This window comes from Parasteatoda tepidariorum, chromosome 4 (genome assembly GCF_982258835.1).
Source record: "Parasteatoda tepidariorum strain Cologne lab strain chromosome 4, Ptep-v5.0, whole genome shotgun sequence".
Taxonomy (NCBI): Eukaryota; Metazoa; Arthropoda; class Arachnida; order Araneae; family Theridiidae; genus Parasteatoda; species Parasteatoda tepidariorum.
Window position 1 is genome coordinate 78,717,650 of NC_141758.1, and position 18,547 is coordinate 78,736,196.

General features: G+C 31.3%; 1 protein-coding gene across 2 annotated transcripts in view; it reads left to right on the plus strand.

Moving 5' to 3' along the window:
- Positions 1-15,012, plus strand: part of LOC122270816 (putative defense protein 3) — a 32,699-nt gene extending 17,687 nt beyond the window's left edge. For both annotated transcript variants that reach the window (XM_087161426.1, XM_087161427.1), the window contains 3 exons: positions 10,004-10,203; positions 12,417-12,633; positions 14,800-15,012. In XM_087161426.1, the coding sequence (XP_087017552.1) occupies positions 10,011-10,203; positions 12,417-12,633; positions 14,800-14,911 (522 nt within the window). In that variant the 5' untranslated portion in view covers positions 10,004-10,010 and the 3' untranslated portion in view covers positions 14,912-15,012. The remainder of the gene's footprint in view (positions 1-10,003; positions 10,204-12,416; positions 12,634-14,799) is intronic.
- Positions 15,013-18,547: the final 3,535 nt, after the last annotated feature.

Below are 18,547 nucleotides of genomic sequence, written 5' to 3' on the forward strand. Positions count from 1 at the left end.
TTAAGGAGATATTATTTCAAGGGAAAAAATGTTTTAAACCGTAATTTATACAATTATACAGTATTTATGCTTAATTTATAAATTGAACATTCACATGTATATTTAAAGAAAAAATGGAAACTGCCCGATTTTTATTGAGAAAAAAAAATCGCGTGTTTTAAGAAGACTATTTCAAAGGAGAAAGTTGTTCTGGCACATTTTGTTCAGAACCTAGTAACCTAGAATCAGTAAACTTACAGTAAACCATGAAGTTTCAACTGTTAAAAAAAAATATTTTGAGAATGCCAAAATGCAAAATATCGGAATGCAAAATTATACAAATTATTGCAGAATTATTTCACACTGCGTAACCCTGAGTAATACTGCTATAATTTGTTTGCAATTTGATATTTTGAAGAAAAGATGTTTGAAGAAAAGTTTACACCAGGTTTACCTAAACCCACTTCTTCTATATTTTAAATCTTAAATTATCTATGTAAGTGAGAGAGAATTTGCCATGAGAGGTTTCGGGAGAATTAATAAATTAATTTTTGGAAAATTTTAAATGAAATTTTAATTGAATTTTAAGGAAAAAAAATTTAATTTTTTTCTTAAATTTTAGCAAAAGTTCCTTAGAATTATAAAAACCATAAAGAGTGATCGTAAATAACAATACAGAATGCAATCTAAGACTTTCCTGAAACAGTTAGTTGCTCAAATGACATTGAAATCCTTGATATCGTGTAAGTACAATACCCACACTGTAAAAGGATAATTGGGAAGCTTTTAAATTAAATCTTAAGTGTAATGGAAATAAATTGAGAAATAATATATAACAGAATGTCAGTTTTACTTGATCCTAATTTACCTGAAACGTTAAAAAGACTGGAATATGACTAATTAAAATGTATGCTATTAGTCTTAAAAATAATTCAAAAAAATTCATCAGAATGAATTTTAGTAGTTTTACAACTCAAAACTTTAAATAGACATCCTGTGTTTAGTTGCTCAAATTCTACCAAAATCCTTGATATCATGTAGGAACAATACTCACATTGTCAAATAAGAGCTTTTGATTGGATCTTAAGTCCAATGGAAATATATCAAGAATGAATATCAATTTTACTTGATCTGAGACGGAATATGATATGACTAGTTAAAATGTATCCTATCAGTCTTAATAATAATAAGAAAAATTCCTCCGAATGAAATTTAGTAGTTTTACAACCTAAAACTTTCCATTGACGTCCTATGTTTAGTTGCTCAAATGGTATCAAAATCCTTGATATCAAGTTGGAACAAAACTCACATTGTAAAATAAGAGCTTTTAATCGAATTTTAAGTCTAATGCAAAGTATATTGAGAATGAATATGGAACTGAATGTCAATTTTGTTTGATCTGAGACGGAATATGACTAATTAAAACGTATGTTATCAGTCACAATGATAATAAGAAAAATTCATCAGAATGAGATTCAGTAGTTTTATAACCTAAAACTATCCAGAGGCGTCCTATGTTTAGTTGCTCAAATAACATCAAAATCCTTGATTTCGTGTACAGTCGGCAAAAAAAAAAAGATATCACCCTGAATAACTTTTGTTCTAATGATCGGATTTCCACGATTTAAGTGTCAATCTTAATGGTTCCTGGGGGTGACCTCAAATATGCTAATTAATTAGTGCTAACTATTAATTAAGTTACGAAATCAGACACAAAAACGTACTTTCTCTGAATAAACATGCATTTTTTTTTTACATATTTGGAATCCTGACCCTTAAAATAGGGGGGGGGGGTAGACAAAATTTCGAAAAAAATGGGTTGTAAATTAGGTCGCAATAAGGATTTATATATCTGGCGATGGTTTAAAAATATGCCAAATTACCTCGCCATAGAAGGGGAAATAATTTATAACAACCATAAAGAAACTGAATGAATGACAAGATGGGAAAAGATAGTGCTTCTCGTTGCTAAGCAACCAAAAGAATTTTTCGCGTTGCTTTCTGGGCTTTTTTTTTTTTTTTTTAAATCTCCTTTAAAAAGGAAATTTAAATAAATTAATAAATTATTTTTGATTCTCCAAGATTATAGAATCTTTGACTTTTTATCTGACATTATTTATTTTTTTAAAGCTGTTTTAATGTAATTTGTAGGACAGTTTTGAATTAAAACCAATTTTCATAAGTTATCATAAATTTATGAAGAGTTGTAGGGTTAAATGCTTTTGCCCCTCACTTCGAGTTTCTTAGGAAAGGAAAAAAAAGTGATCAAGCAAAGGTGGACCTGAAAAAAGATAGCTATTCTGATGCATAATCGCAAAATTTTATAGAAATCACGGTATTTATTTTCGATAAAATTGTAAAACTTAATAAAGCTTATATGGCATTTTAAAAGCATTTTGAGATATATATATATATATATATATATATATATATATATATATATATATATATATATATATATATATATATATATATATATATATATATATATATATATATATATATATATATACACTGGTTATCATAAATTAAGGAAAAATCACAAAAATAGCGATAACTCTTTCAAAAGTAAGCCAAACCGTGCAAAATTTGCATATGTTGTCCACTAAGAGTAGCTGAGTAAAATTGCAATATGCAAATTAGTGGCGCTGCACTCGGCTTACGTCATCTGCCTGGAGCATAAAAGTCCAAGTTTGAGAGAAAGCACACAAATTTTACTGTGATTGCGACATTGAAAATCTGAGATAGCCAATTCGTAATAATGACCTCTAGGCATCATTTGCCTGAAGAACTACGATGGAGAGCCATCGGGAGACTAGAGGCAGGGCAGAGTCAATCAGAAGTGGCCAGATGGCTAAATGTGAGTCCATCTGTGGTTCATAGACTTTGGAGGCAATTTCAAACCACAGATTCGGCATCTAGGAGGTTCAGTCAAGGACGGCCAACTGTTACGACCAGTGCCGATGACCGATATTTGACATTAAGTGCACGCAGGAATAGAACCGCTACTCCGACACATCTTAGATCCTCTCTTGCTGCAGCCACCGGAAGGTTGGTGTCAACGTCAACTGTGCGCAGAAGGCTCCACGAAGGTGGTCTGTATGCGAGACGACCAGCCATTTGCGTGCCGCTCACATCACGCCATAGGAGAGACCGTTTGCAGTGGGCCCGACAACATGTCCACTGGACGTCAGATCAATGGAGGCCTGTTCTCTTTACGGATGAGTCCAGGTTTAGTCTAGAAAGTGACAGTAGACGTTATTTGATATGGAGAGAACCTGGGACCCGTTATCATCCATCAAACATCCGTGAAAGAGATGCATACGGAAGAGGCAGTGTCTGTGTTTGGGGAGGCATATCCTTAGGAGGGCGCACATACCTCCATGTCTTTCCAAGGGGAACCGTGAATGCTCAGGTTTATCGAGACAACATCCTTGATGCTTATGTGCGCCCATATGCCGGGGCAATTGGTGATTGCTTCCTGTTACAGGACGATAATGCAAGACCACACAGAGCTCGCATTGTTGATGATTATCTTCAACAGGAAACAATTACTGGCATGGAGTGGCCAGCTCGATCCCCGGACTTGAATCCTATCGAGCACGTTTGGGATGCTCTAGGGAGGCGTGTATCTGCCATCAATCCGCCCCCTCAGACCCTTGCCACGCTTGCAACTGCTTTACAAGAGCAATGGCTCTCACTTCCTATTGAACTGATAGACCGCATAATTGAAAGCATCACACATCGCTGTTTGTGCTGTATTGCTTCTAGAGGCAATCATATTCCATATTAAAGGTACTTTTTCTATTGCAAACCGATACTTCCAATTTGTTTATTTTATACATGTGCTAATTTCTATACTACTATTAATGTCTGATAATTTCTTTTTATGTTGTTTAATACCTTACTATGTGTTGTATATTGTGGGTAAGTTTCATAAAATTCCATGCGTAATTTCTTGAGTTATCGCGATTTTTGTGAATTTTCCTTAATTTATGATAACCAGTGTATATATATATATATATATATATCAATATTATAATAAATAAAAACGAAAAAAACACGAAGAAAATTACGAGTTGATGTTATTTACACACTCCTTTCGTTAGTTCTTTAAAAACATGATTAAAAGAAAATTAGGTTTATAATACCCTTAATTAAACAAGAGTAACAATTGTTACAGTTTTTACAATACTTTTTCAACTCTGACACTCTTTTCATGAGATAACTTGTTTTGCCAACGATTTTGTCCCTTTTTTTTTTGTTAATTGAAACCAGCTTACGCATTCTTGTAATTTTTACATTTTATCTTTGAAATTTCAATCTCGAAAGACATGCATGAAGTGACGCCTAGTCCAAAGAATCTAAGTTAAATAGTTGTAAGGCCGATTATTACGAAAACAATTAACTACTCTGGTTCAATGAAACAATTACAGTAAAACTTGTGTAAGTTGATCACTTCATGTGCATTGTTTTAGTGGCCAACGTAGACAAGTGGTCAACTTATAGAAGGGGTGGGACATTGTTTACTTTTTCGTTTCCTACATGTTGCTATACATTTAATTTTTTTTTTTACTTGACTTAAAAATTTGATTTAGCAAATGGCCAAATGAATATCTCAAGAAATGTGTTTAAACCTAAACGAACTTCAATTTGTTACACAGAAATAATTTTAATATTTAACTAACTTTTTAAAAAAAATTATTTTGTTAGTTATGCATGTGAAGTGTTTAATAAAAATAATTTCTTAAAATATCAGAACACGAAAACATTGAAAACTTTAACAAAACAAAATTATTTTAACACTTCAAAATTTATTCTGTTATTACTACACATATAAGCCTATTTGCTCACTATTGCAACTGGAAGAGCAACTTTTCAACTAACACACCTGTTTTCAATGAATGGTCAAAAGCTGAGTCCCTACAGTTTCCCCAGATGGTCAACTCACAAAAGGGTTTAGATTAGCTTTTTACACTATTTCACCAAACAAGTGAAATATTAACATACATTGCAAAATGACAGAAACTTTTCTGAATTTTTTTTTTTGGTCAACTTATGAGGGTTTTAGAATAGAATTTCATAATACTCCTAGACAAAATTAACTTATTTCAGTGGTCAACATACAAGATAGACAGGTGGTCAAGTTACAAAGGTTTTGCTTCTTTATTATGTAGGAAAATTTCCGTTCTTGATAATTGAGGTCAACTTATTCAGATGTAAAACTTACAAGTGTGGTCAACTTGGCAGGTTTCACTGTATAAATAAATCATTAATATTCTTGTTTTTTTATTACGAAATATTAGGAATTTGTTTACATAATTTCTTCAAAACGTGTGTTAAAACTATGATTATAAGTTATTTAAGAAGAAGAAAGTCAAATGGAGTAAAAGAACAATTTTTGAGATGATGATTCTAAAAATAGCACGTTTTTCTAATCTTTTTACAATTTTTTATTTTAGTAGTTCTTTAACAAAACAAGGCATATCAAACATTTTCCTGATATAGCAATATTTTTTTGAACTGTGCAAAAGTTGAGAAATCATACAAACAACTTTTAAAGCAAATATTTTCAACTTTTTAAGACAAAAGGGTTAGCGCACAAGATTTCCTTTGAATGTTGAATTAAAATTGCATGCCCATAGTTTTTTTGTTCATTTAAAAAACAAAACAATCTGTTAAATTTTTCCCCTGTGCGCACATACGCATTTACTTTTCATTACTCGAATAAATAAGAAGCAATAAAAAAAATAAAATTAATAATTTATCTTCATTTTTCGTAAACAATAGTATTTTTAGTAAATAGTCAGCTGTTCTGCTTCGAATGATATTGTGTGTGATCAGTAGAATATTTTTAATTTCTTAACAAGATTTAATTCTCAGATAGCTGGCAATAATTCTAAGTTTTCTTTCAATAAGAACTTAGCAATAATTTAAAAAGTAATTTTATTTTAAAGAAAAACATAAATTAAAGTACTTAAACGATTGATTAATATATTATTGGACAAAAATATACATAATAGAATTTTAAAAAAATTGCATTAAAATTCAATAAAAAAGTTAGAAAAATAATTCTGCGAAACACGCACTGACAGGTAATTTACAAATTTATTTTAAGATTAAGGCGATATATAAGATGTAAAGAAGTTTTAAAAAACTCTACTCTAAACTCAGCTGCACGACAGCCCATGGAGGGCCAAGGCCTACTGTGCCCATCTCAGTTTTCTGGACCTAGGGCTCTGGGGTGCAGGAGCAGATGTTCCGTTCAGGTGGTCAGCCGAACGCGGAACCCCCAGTGTTTAGTTCCCAATCATGCTTGGTACTTATTTATCGACCCACTGAAGGGATGAAAGACTGAGTCAGCCTTGCCCGGCCCGAGGAACGACAGCGCGAAGCGCTACCGCTCAGCCACCGGGCGAAGTTTTAAGATGATTAAAAATGTTGACTACGCATTCGTATTAATAATTATAAAATATATATTCAAGAAATTGATAAATATATTATTCCAAATCTATGCATACGTGTGTATATTATTGAAATTGTATCAGTTATTGAAAAAGAAAATCAAAAATTAAAAAATAATCACATTAAGTAAGCACAATCTGGTGCATAATCATATTCTATCAGAAGCACGCCTTTATAAAACTAGACATTCGTTGAATAAAGTGTTTTTTATTCAAAATGCTTTATTTATAATTTCTTTACTAAATTACAAATAAATTATTAAATGACTAAAAAGAAACATCGTATTTTATAGTTTGAAAGAAATAAAAATAAAAGGATTAGCAAACGATTATTAGCTAAAAAAATATGAATGAAATTTTACACTACGCGCGAGAAGTCAAGTTCCTCGCAAGTTTATCACATTTTAATATTAATCGCCCCATTTAATCATTTTTTTATTGTCGCCAAATTATTTTTTCAAAAATAATTAATTTTAATTTTTTTCAGCTTCTAATAAATAAAAACAGTTGAAACTTTAGATTTTTGTATTGAAAAATATGTAGATTATTATGGTATAAAAAAATTCATACCTTATAATTCAAAATTTTTTCATCCTCAATTTAATTAAATAATAAAAAATAATTAATAATTACTAAAAATTATTTTTTTCATGAAATTATCTTTGGGTAAATGAGTTTTATGAGTGGGCGCAATTTTCTTCAAATTGCTTCATTAGTTTTGAAAATATGACTAAAAACGTAAAAAGTGAAATTAACATTAACGGGTACGAACTTTGGATCGCTCTCCTAACCAAACTATGGGGACCATATTTCCCAGATTGCGGCTACCCCCTATATTTTGAAGCTTAGAAATCCAAATATGTAAAAAAAATACATGTTTATTCAGAGAAAGTACGTTTTTGTGTCTGATTTCGTAACTTAATTAATAGTTAGCACTAATTAATTAGCATATTTGAGGTCACCCCCGGGAACCATTAAGATCGACGCTTAGATCGTGAAAATCCGATCATTAGAACAAAAGTTATTCAGGGTGATATCTTTTTTTTTTTGCGGACTGTACGTACAATACACACGTTGTAAAATGAGAGTTTTGAAGCTTTAAATTGAATCTTAAATCTAATGCAAATGAAATGAGAAAGAATATGGAACTGAATGTCAATTTTACTTGATCTGAGACTAAATTTTATCAGAATTAAATTCAGTAGTTTTACTTTGCGTAGTAACTGTTTTAACCAAACTGTAATTAGTATATTATTAATGATTCAAGCAACCATGACCCATTATTATAAGAAGAGTTCAATACACTTTAGACATAGATCGAAAAGAGCATCCTTTCTAGAATGATTGAATAATTTATACAAGAAACTCTAGAAAGTTTTCAAGTATATTCTGAGAAGGGTTTGCTTTAAAGTAAAACTGATGTTCATGGATGATAATGTATTCAAACACAGAACTAACAGCGTCAAAAAAAATTAAATATCCAGTAAACTATAAAAGAAAATATCACTCAACTTGATAACAGGCTGTAGAAAACGTGTTGGGCATTTTAGTTCAACTAGTGCTTCATAAAAAACCCTCACAATAAATCCATGCAAAAAAATTTCCTGAGAGAAAAAAAAAATCTCAACATTATGTCAATGAGTTGCATTGACATAAGTGCAACTAGTGTATTGAGCAGTTTTAAAAAAGTTAAAGCATAACATAGAGCTAAAGTTGAAGCTATGTTCTGTTAAGTACAGTGCCGTTCCTGGCGGGTATGCAGCGAATGCCCCGCACGCAGGCGCCCAATTTAAGGGGCGCCAAATTCAACTATTCGAAAAAAATCAAATTATAGCAAATTATTAAAAATCAAATTATAGCAAAGCTGTAAACTTTGATTACAGGAAGAAACAGTAAACTAATATGTGAAGCCATCGATCACAATGAAATGATCAATGAGCTTGCATCTGCAAAAGCAAGACGTGTTGTGTTCTAAAACTACCTTGTTATTTGATAATTAGGTACTTAGGTAATAGAGAGATCTTGCACATTTTCAAGTTAACGGATTTGTTTGCGTTGAGCGCCGTTTGAGAGTTTTAACTCAATTCACTCAGTTGAGTGAATTGAGTTATATTAGATTTTTTGTTAATTTCCGAATGGGCGTGTTTTATTTATGACTTATATTGTACGTTAATAGTCTATTTTATTTGATGTCGAAAATAAGTTTTTTTTTCATATTTTTTCCTTGTTTTATTTTATTACGCCCATTTTCATAATCAAACACTTACACTAAAGTGACTTTAGTCTATAAGGAAACTATTCAGTTTAAACCTCAAACTAAAAATGATTATGAAAATTGGCCTTTTCATCAAAATTTAAGCATAGTATATAGGGGGGCACAAAATTATTCTTGCACGCAAGCGTTCGCCACCCCAGGAACGGCACTGGTTAAGTATTGTCAATTTAAATTTGATTCACAGTAAAAATTTTAGACTAAATTTATAATTTAGTATAGTGACAGGAATCAACATAAACTATAGCAAAAGCTTTTAATGTACACCTTAAAATGTTATCCTTATGAAAATGTGAAATTTTGGACATTGCTGTTAACGAAACCAGTATCACGATTATCACCTGATAACATTCTTAAATGGCAGCACTAGATTAATTATGTTTTACTATTAAGAAGATTTTTAATATGAACTATAATAATGATGGACGATCTTCTCTGACGTCATTGTGATGCGTTTCTTGGAGTTTCTCCTAGCCCAACTGCCTACAGTGCCCTCTAGCAATACTTAACAGAAACAGTGAGTTGATTCAATAGATGTGAATAGATGACATTCTATGGTATATTATGTAGTGTCTCTGCTTTTTTATTTTCTTCATTACGATTACATTTGTAACACGAATAAATGAATAATAATTTTTTGTGATTTATTTTTTTATAGTTGAGTTCTTACGCTTCAAAATTATTGAATTAAGATTGGATTGCGTGATCGTGTTTTGAATTTTTTTCATATTGTGCATTTATATAGAAACAAAATTTTCAAATCAACTTTATATCTTTTATTTGTCTTTTTAATACTATAAGTAAAGAGTTTTTGTTATATTTTTATTTACTATTTATTCCTATCTCTCTTATAATGAATTCAGCAATAAAAAGAGGAAAAAAATCTACGTTAATAACGTTTTCCTTTATTTATTCCTTAATGGATCACTCTAATTAAACTACACATTACCTTGATAATCTGCAGAATAACTGATTTCTGCACATTACCTTGATAATCTGCGGAATAACTGATTTCTGTACATTCCCTTGATAATCTGCGGAATAACTGATTTCTGCACATTACCTTCATAATCTGCAGAATAACTGATTCCTGCTCATTACCTTGATAATCTGCGGAATAACTTATTTCTGCACATTACCTTGATAATCTGCAGAACAACTGATTTCTGCACATTACCTTGATAATCTGCAGAATAACTGCTTTCTGCACATTACCTTGATTATCTGCAGAATAACTGATTTCTTCAATTTAGCGCTAACATGTAAAATTCTGAAATTTATTTTTCAGATTCATCATGCTAAGAAAGTTGATTTTAACAGTCCTCTTCTGTTTACCGCTGGTGTACGGGTATCCAAGCGGGGCCCCACCATCAGCTTGTGACAACATGGTACCGGGACATGGAAGTAACAAACCACAACCAAATGATACATCACCTTACCAGATTATTCAAGAGACAGACAGCTATAATCCTGGAGACCACATTGCAGGTTAACGTTTTTCTGAGTTTTAGATTAAATTCAAAATCAATTTTAAGTAAATAAAATAAAATAAAAATGTATTTTGGAACGTTATAAAGTTTAGATCACATTGAACTGCAATACCGTGCACATCTCCTGCAACCTAAAAAGGTGCCAAGAAGATTCACATTATTATTGCGCAATACTATGTTGTTGACGTATGCCTGTTTAGGCAGAAGGGGTGCGATTTTTCTTGTTTTCCAGTGGCGCCATCTATGACCAAGAGTTCGATTTCTGCCACACCATACGTTGCACCCGTTTATAGGGCGGACCATTCATTCATCCACAGATCGTAATTTTGACCTGAATCAGAGAACGATCGATCTCCAGTCCAGTATCCCCAGAGGTATTGATTTGTTTTGGGAACATGGAGGACTTTTGCGACTCGACAGATTTAACGTGCATCAGTCTCTTTACTACACGGGGAGTCTTTGGCAGGCGGGGTTCGAACCCACGAACTCTCGGACATGGGCCCAGCGCCCTACCGACCAGACTATCCCGGCCGCGCAATACTATCGTCATATGATTTGACTAGAACGGAAACTTAATTTATTTTAACATCTAAACAAGGCTGCGGAAATTGTGCAAGATATTATGATTAAACTAAGAATCAAATTTTCTGAGTGTATAAACAAAATCAATCAAGCTATTTTGTTTATTAAATTCTAAGTTAATTTACATTTTATTCGTATCTTTAATTTTTCTTCACGTGTTGAGTAAAATTGACTCAACGACTAGTTATTATTTTTTACAGTAATAAATCTTATTGAAGTTAAAAACATGAACGGTGTTAAGATTTAAGGTATTGGTATTATTTTGCAACGTTGAAAAACATTTTTTTTGAGAGTGTGTGAATGAAATCATTTAACAAGTTGTTTTAATAATCAAATTTTAGGTTTATTCATACCTTATTCTTATCTTTATTTTCATTCATTTATAAGAAAAAATGCATGTAAGTGATATTTTACTGGAAGCCAAATTTTCTGAGAGAGAAGGAAAAAATTAACTTACAACTTATTTTTTTAATCGAATTTTAGGTTTTGTCCAAGGTGACCAGATGTCCTCAAATCTTGAGAACGGAACTCGTATTTCCATTAGTTGTCCTCAAAAACTTTCAAACTCTTTGAGGACACAAAACGTTATCAAATCTTAATATATGTACTCGAATATCTAAAAAAATTTGAAATGCGCTTGTTTTTTTAAACAAGATATAATTTTGTCTGACAACGAGTACAAGCGAAAAATAAAAAAGTTCTACGCTAAAACTAACATATGGAAACTCCATACTCGTCTGAATATAATTTCATAAAAAAATAAACTAATAGTTTGACACACACAGTTATTAAACGTGTATTATATGACAGAACTGTCCAAACTGCTAATTAATAATGAAGTTAGTTTGATGTTTTGTTCTGCATTTGATATTAGTCATAAATTTTTAAAAAAAACTTTGTTGTACATACAAATTAATGTTTTCTATAAATATATGGGTGTCCTTAAATCCCAAAATATTTCGATGATGCTCCTCTAATTAGTTCTAAATCGTGGTTTAAAAATCTGACCACCTTAGTTTTGTCCTACTTTATTCTCATCATTCAGTTTCTTTCATGTGTTGAATAGAATGCAGTCGACCAATATTGTTTTTAACTACCCTAGCAACCATTTTACATCGGCCTCAGTTGGGCTCAATATTAGTCCTACGTGAACATGTACCGAGGAACCAATATTGAGATCTCTAGATTTTTCTTCAATATTGGTCTTATATTAGCCCCAGTTTGGCTGAATATTGGTCCCACGTGAACATGAACCGAGGAACCAATATTGAGATGTCTAGATTTTTCTTCAATATTGGTCCGATATTAGCCCCAGTTTGGCTCAATATTGGTCCTATATGAACATGTACCGAGAAACCAATATTGAGATGTCTAGATTTTTCTTAAGTATTGGTCCTATATAGGGCCAATATTGGCCTATATACAATTTATAAAGGCCCTCTATTGGCTGAATTATGAATATAAAATGTACGGGTGAATCAAACTATTCTATATAGGGCCAATATCAGAAAATAACGGCACTTTGCTTACTGAGCCAGGATTCGTAAATATTGGTACAATAAGAGCCCAAGTTATTTTGCTGGTAGGGTATGTATTCCAAATAATATTTTTTTTTTTTTTTTTTTGTAGTATATGTAAATTCTCCGGATGATACACCGTTTAAAGGTTTAATGGTACAAGCTTTTGATCCTGATACTGGCGACACAATCGGAAAATTCATGGAAGGAAATGGTCTACATGACATCGAGAAATGTTCCAGTATGACTCATTCTGATCCAAGCGACAAAAAATCAGCTACTCTTATCTGGATTGCACCAGATGACAAATCTGGTAAAGTAAATTTCAGGTAAGGCATAATCGTTTCACTAAAAGTTACGCATAAATGCAGAAGAATTAAAATGCTATATTTTGATGGAAAAAAATAGGAAATTTTAAGTATCTCTTTGTGTTAGATTAAAAGAGCACTAAAATAACAACTTTCCCAACTTCAATGCAAGTTCAGGTAGAGACGCCTAGCACCAACCCTACGGGTGAAACTAGATCAGTTGACTTTCAGCAGACAATAATTTGTATGCACTTTCTTGTGCGCTAAATTCGTTTTCCTTTTCAATTTTGTGGTTTACAACAATTAATTAGGTACTTGAAACACTAGAAGTGATTCTGGTTATGCCCAACCATGTGGTTCAAATCTGATTTAAATGGATAACTGTAAATGACATTACGCGTGTATGTTGAACCCGATTGGCTTCTGAATCAACAAATGCCACAATTTACCTAATAGGACTTCACGTTTCATATACACGGGACTTCACATGTATGTATCTAATTGATGTACGGTTGAAAGTAAAGTACATTTAATTCACGTCAGTATGGACACCCCCAAAATAATTCTAGAAATTAATCATCAGAGCAAAGTAGTTTTTAATATTTTCTCCGTTTCACACGAAGAAAACTCGTCATTTGTATATTTGCGATTCGCATATTGCTACAAATGACTGATTATCAAAAGATGGCGCAATTCGGGCAGTGGCGGTGTAAGTAATGGTGGATGAATATTTATTAAGATAGTATTGAAAAAGTTGAAAAATCCTCACTCTCTTTGTTATTTCTCTTGCGTTTTACAAATCAACTTTTACCCTATAATTTTATTAAAACTCGGTTAATTTTGTTAACAACAGATTAAGTTAAATATTGAGACATTTTAACTTACGTCACTTCACTTACCTGGCAATTGAAAATTAATCAATCAGTTCCTAGTGCAGTGTATGTACCACTACAAAAATACAATCGCTATTCACTAGTATGTAAGACATGTTAATCCGACTCTATGTCGGGGTACCTTTTCACAGATGAAGGTTGGCATTTTCGATACCAACTCACCCCCACATTGGTGACCCGAAAGTGATGTGAACACGTCCACCTTGGGAAAGAAACTCCCATTCTGATACGAACACGCCTACCTTGGCAGAAACGCCCACAACGATTTGAACACGCCTACTTCGATGGATGGTCCACATTGAACAGTTGACTTGCTACCTGTGACTGCAACATTATCCACCTCCTCGCGCTGTTACTACTCAGTTTCGATCTTACATAACGTACAACGTATACACTCGACTGCTAAAGGCAGGACAGGAGCGACCATGACCGTGAACTTAATACAGCTCTCACGATTAGCACTCAAAAAGTACGGTGATCTTAATACAGCTCTCCCGGCTTCTCACAAAACTGCAATGAATCAACTAGGGGTATTCGTTCATCGAATTCTATCACAGATATAATTCTAGTGGGGGAGTACTGCAGTGTATCTAACACTACAAAAATACAATCCCTATTCACTAGTATATAAGACATGTTAACTTGATTCTATGGTGGGGTACCCATACCCATACCTGCCAACTTTTAATACTTTCAAGGATGATTTTCCCCAGTGGTAGTAAATTTAAATTTAAAATGCAATTTTATGCAGTAACAATCGCTGTAATTTGAACAAGCTTATGCGGATTTCTTCAGTAGTATTGCATATTAATATATATGCATAATTTTTCTAAGAATAGTGGTGGATTAAAAATGTTATAAATTAAGTTTATAACAGCAAAGAATATATAGAAAGCATATATTTTACTACCACTTTAAATATAGAAATAAAATTTTATGCCAAATGCGTAAAAGTTGGCAGGTATGGATCTTTTCATAGATGAAGGTTGACATTGTCGATAACTACTATCCCCACACTAGTAGCAACAAATACGAAAACGTTTCTTCTGGAATAGATTTAAGAATCGTCCAATGGGATTAGGCTTACCATTCACAACGTCAAGATTATGGCAATTGATTGAATTATGCTAGTCAAGTAGCTTAGTTCAACCTCCGGATTGAACATCTGCTATTTGAGGGGTAACTAGATAATTAAGTTCTGAATATAAAATAAGCAAATTTTAAAAAAAAAAATAATGAGTAAAAGTATTTTACAAGATTTATGTTACTCAAAAATAATTTAATTCCATTTCAGAACCACTGTTGTCAAGGAATTCAACATGTTTTGGGTGAGAATGTTGGCCAAAGTTGAACCACTCCCGTTTTCTGCTGATCAAACTTCAGTTGACAAAGTTGACAGTTCGTGAACATACATAAAAACAGAAAATAAAGCTTTTATTTAGTACTTATCAATAAAGGTTTATACGACTTTCTCGTAAATAAAAATAAATATGCTTTATTTTCCAAACAGTTTTGGTTTCAGTAAATAAAAACTATTACTTTTCTGATGCAATATATCTCCTACATTCAGCTTCAAAGCTAAACCAAACCTTTCAACATTTCGCTTGTATTAATATACATATAAGAGTTGGAGCATTATAAATAAGGATACTGCACCTTAAAATATTGTACTAGTTCCTCAATTTGCGGAGAGGTCATTTGGCTTATGAACGTGTTTATGATTTTTGATGATTTAGGTTTTTTTTTTTTTTTTTAGAATTTCGCGTAATGGACTCCATCACGGGGAAATTATAACTTATATTGACATATAATTATAAATTTTAAGACCCAAAATAAATTTCACCAACAAATTGTCTTAGTTAAAATGGTGAGTCCAAAGTTGTTGTAATTAAAAATTAGTTCCCTTTTTTAAAATGCTAATGGTATAAGCAAGGTACTAAGGTACCTTGCTTATGCTTATGGTATAAGCAAGGTAAAAAAGTAAGCAGCAAAACGGCTGTAAGCAAGAGTTCCAAAATTTTTAATGACTCTAAACAAAATCAACTGTCACGGTAGTCTCGAGACCTATCTATTTTAAAATTAGCATTGTTAATTAAATATTCGTTATTGTGCAAAATATATTAAAAAATAGGTATGCAAAGTGAGAAAAATCAGTGGATTAACAAATGGTGAAAAGGTGGTGGAATATAAAATAACACCACATAAATAGAATAAAAATCATATATAATAATGCATGACATTAGAGGTATATTAAGCCTAATTATTTGAATTAGGCCTAATAAGCAAACTAATGTTCAGAACTAAACTTCTGGCCGTTTTGCTACCTAGATACCTTTTTTATGACTATGGCTAGAGAATTTGATACCGTTTCAAAGTACTAAAAATTAGTATGAACATTATCAATGAATCGTTTCACATAAGCATCGAATATTAGTTTTTTTCTTAAAAACTTTTTATGAGTTTTTTAAGCTTGTAGTTTATTACAATTTGAGTACCCAGTGGATTTGCAGAAAACAAAAATATGCATAAAATACTAAAATAATAATAATAATAATAACTAATATTGTTAATCATTTAAACCACAATTTAGTGTTAAAATGTGACTTGGAATCAATCATCATCATCAGATCTTCGAGCCCTTGAATTACGCAGAATACACGAGTTTATTAGAACCAGTTGCAGAATAGTGCCCCCACTTAACCCTTTCGATGGCCGTGGGAAGTATACTTATCACCACTTTTAATTTAGGTTTCCATTTGTTAATAACTACAGCTTTCTTGAAGTGCGTTTGAATAAAATTGGTGACCATTTGTTAGTTTAAAAAAACGTATAAAAGTTACAAAATACATAATTCTTTTTGAAGTTTGTAGCATTTGTAAAATTTATTTTATAATTAAAAAAAAAAAAAAAAGTCTATAAGTATCTAATAGGTCGTGTTAAATATATTTACCACCAAACAAACAACATTTTTCTAAACTAAATGAGTTTTTTTTTCCTTACAATTCTTAAACAATTTCAATTCCAAAAATACTTTAATTTACCTTTACTAGAAATAAATGGCCCATTAAAGGGTTAAATCTAACATTATTACACAAAAAAAGGCGTAAAAACATTCAAGCAAAAATGCACTCACATTTAAGAATAAGTAATAAAAAAATAACTGTATCACAATTGAAAAAACTGAAAAGTTAAATATAGATGCCATCTTAAAAATTTTTTTGTTCTTCCACACAGTAGAGCGAAGAACGGAAAGATGACGAATCCATGTATCCAAATGGGATTTGCACAAAAATAACACAACACGACAATGATGAGGTTTCCTGTTCGGTATCTTAGATATTTCCTGCTCTTTCATTTTCCACACAAATAAAAAAAATCGCCCATTTTATGCTATTTACAGTTAGAAATGTAATTTTCTTTATCGCCCGGTAACTTCGGCTTTAAAACATCATAATTGCACCGGGCTATTGAATGTCAGTGTGAAGTATTTTATTGAGCTATTCTATTCTTTATTTCCTCGTTCTTTGAATAGCATTTTGAGATTTAATACACAAGCGCTTTAAGGATGTGAGAGATTAAAGTTTAAAGCCCACAATTAATTTTAGAGTTATTGGTATTGAATATATATGTTTTCCTATTGTCTCCAGCTTATATGATAATGCAAAAGAAATAAATTAAAGAATCACCCTTAATAACTTTTAAACCAATAAAAAGGTGTATTAGGTTGCTATAAGTTATATTGCCCTAAGTGTGTACCTCTTAACCCTCTGAAGCAGATGGGACAAAGGTGTCCTTTTTATGCATTTTTTTCTGGTGCTCTAATTACAAGCAAAATTATATTTAGGTATTTTTTTAATTATAAAAAACAGTCTGATAGTTACTGAAAAAAGATCTGCTAAATTATTGGAATTGTATTTGTGCTAAGTATAACTAAAATATAAAATTCAAAAAAAGTAGTTTGATTTTTTTTTCTCATTTATATTCAATAATTCATAAATAATTAATTTTGTAAATTAAAGAAATTTTACTTATGAATAAATGTTTCTCTTAAATCTAAATAACTGCAAATGTGTGCAAATTTTAGAAAACTATTGCTTGGAATATTTTACTTTTAACGTAGAAAAAGCACCAGAGTTCCATATTTCATAAATAGTTATTAAAATGCTAAATATAATATTTTTCACTAATTTTGACCTAAATTATTACAAAATATTGAAAAAAGTATAAAAAATGTTTCATAAAGATTCTGCGACAGAGGATTGAAAGAACACTATACCGCTGGAGAAACCCTTCATGGTGAATTAATTCTGCTTCACCAACGTTTGTAATTTAAAATTTGAAATATACAAAAAAGGGAAATTTAGTTCGACCAGACAAAAGAGGAATTTAGTTTGTAAGAAATAAAACTTCAAATAATAATAATAATAAATCAGAGAGCAAACAATTCATGGCGGGATTACTGATTACTTTAAAAGAGAAACAGATTATTTGTTTACCGTTTTACCGTGATTAGTAGTAGAATAGACTTGAAAATTTGATTTTTCAGATAGTAGTTAGTGGCCGGTAGACTCTCATAACTTTTTCCTCAAGCCTAATCACTCAGTGACCGGTATCGATAAGTTCTTTTCATTTAATGGCCACTTTTTGCAAACTTTTTTTCCTCTTGGTTTAAATTATATTTCTTAAAAAAATTCATATTAAGAATAATCTACGGCCATAAAAAATTAATTAAATAATAACAATAACATAAATATCTGGATGGTGTCTATGCCTAAAACATATGATTAATTTAAGAGAATGTGAAATTACTATACATGTATGCTACCTCCTGATAGATTTGAATTATTGACCCTCAAAATAAAAGAACTAATTCACTATGTCTCTTTGATTGTTTGAATCGAAAACATTTTACACACATTTATAAAATTCGCTTGCCTAAAATTATATTTACTTCAAATTGAGAAACAAAGAAACTCGAAACTATTTGAATTTAAATTGTGTCTTAACAAAATTATACTAGAAAAATAAATGAAAATTTTCGA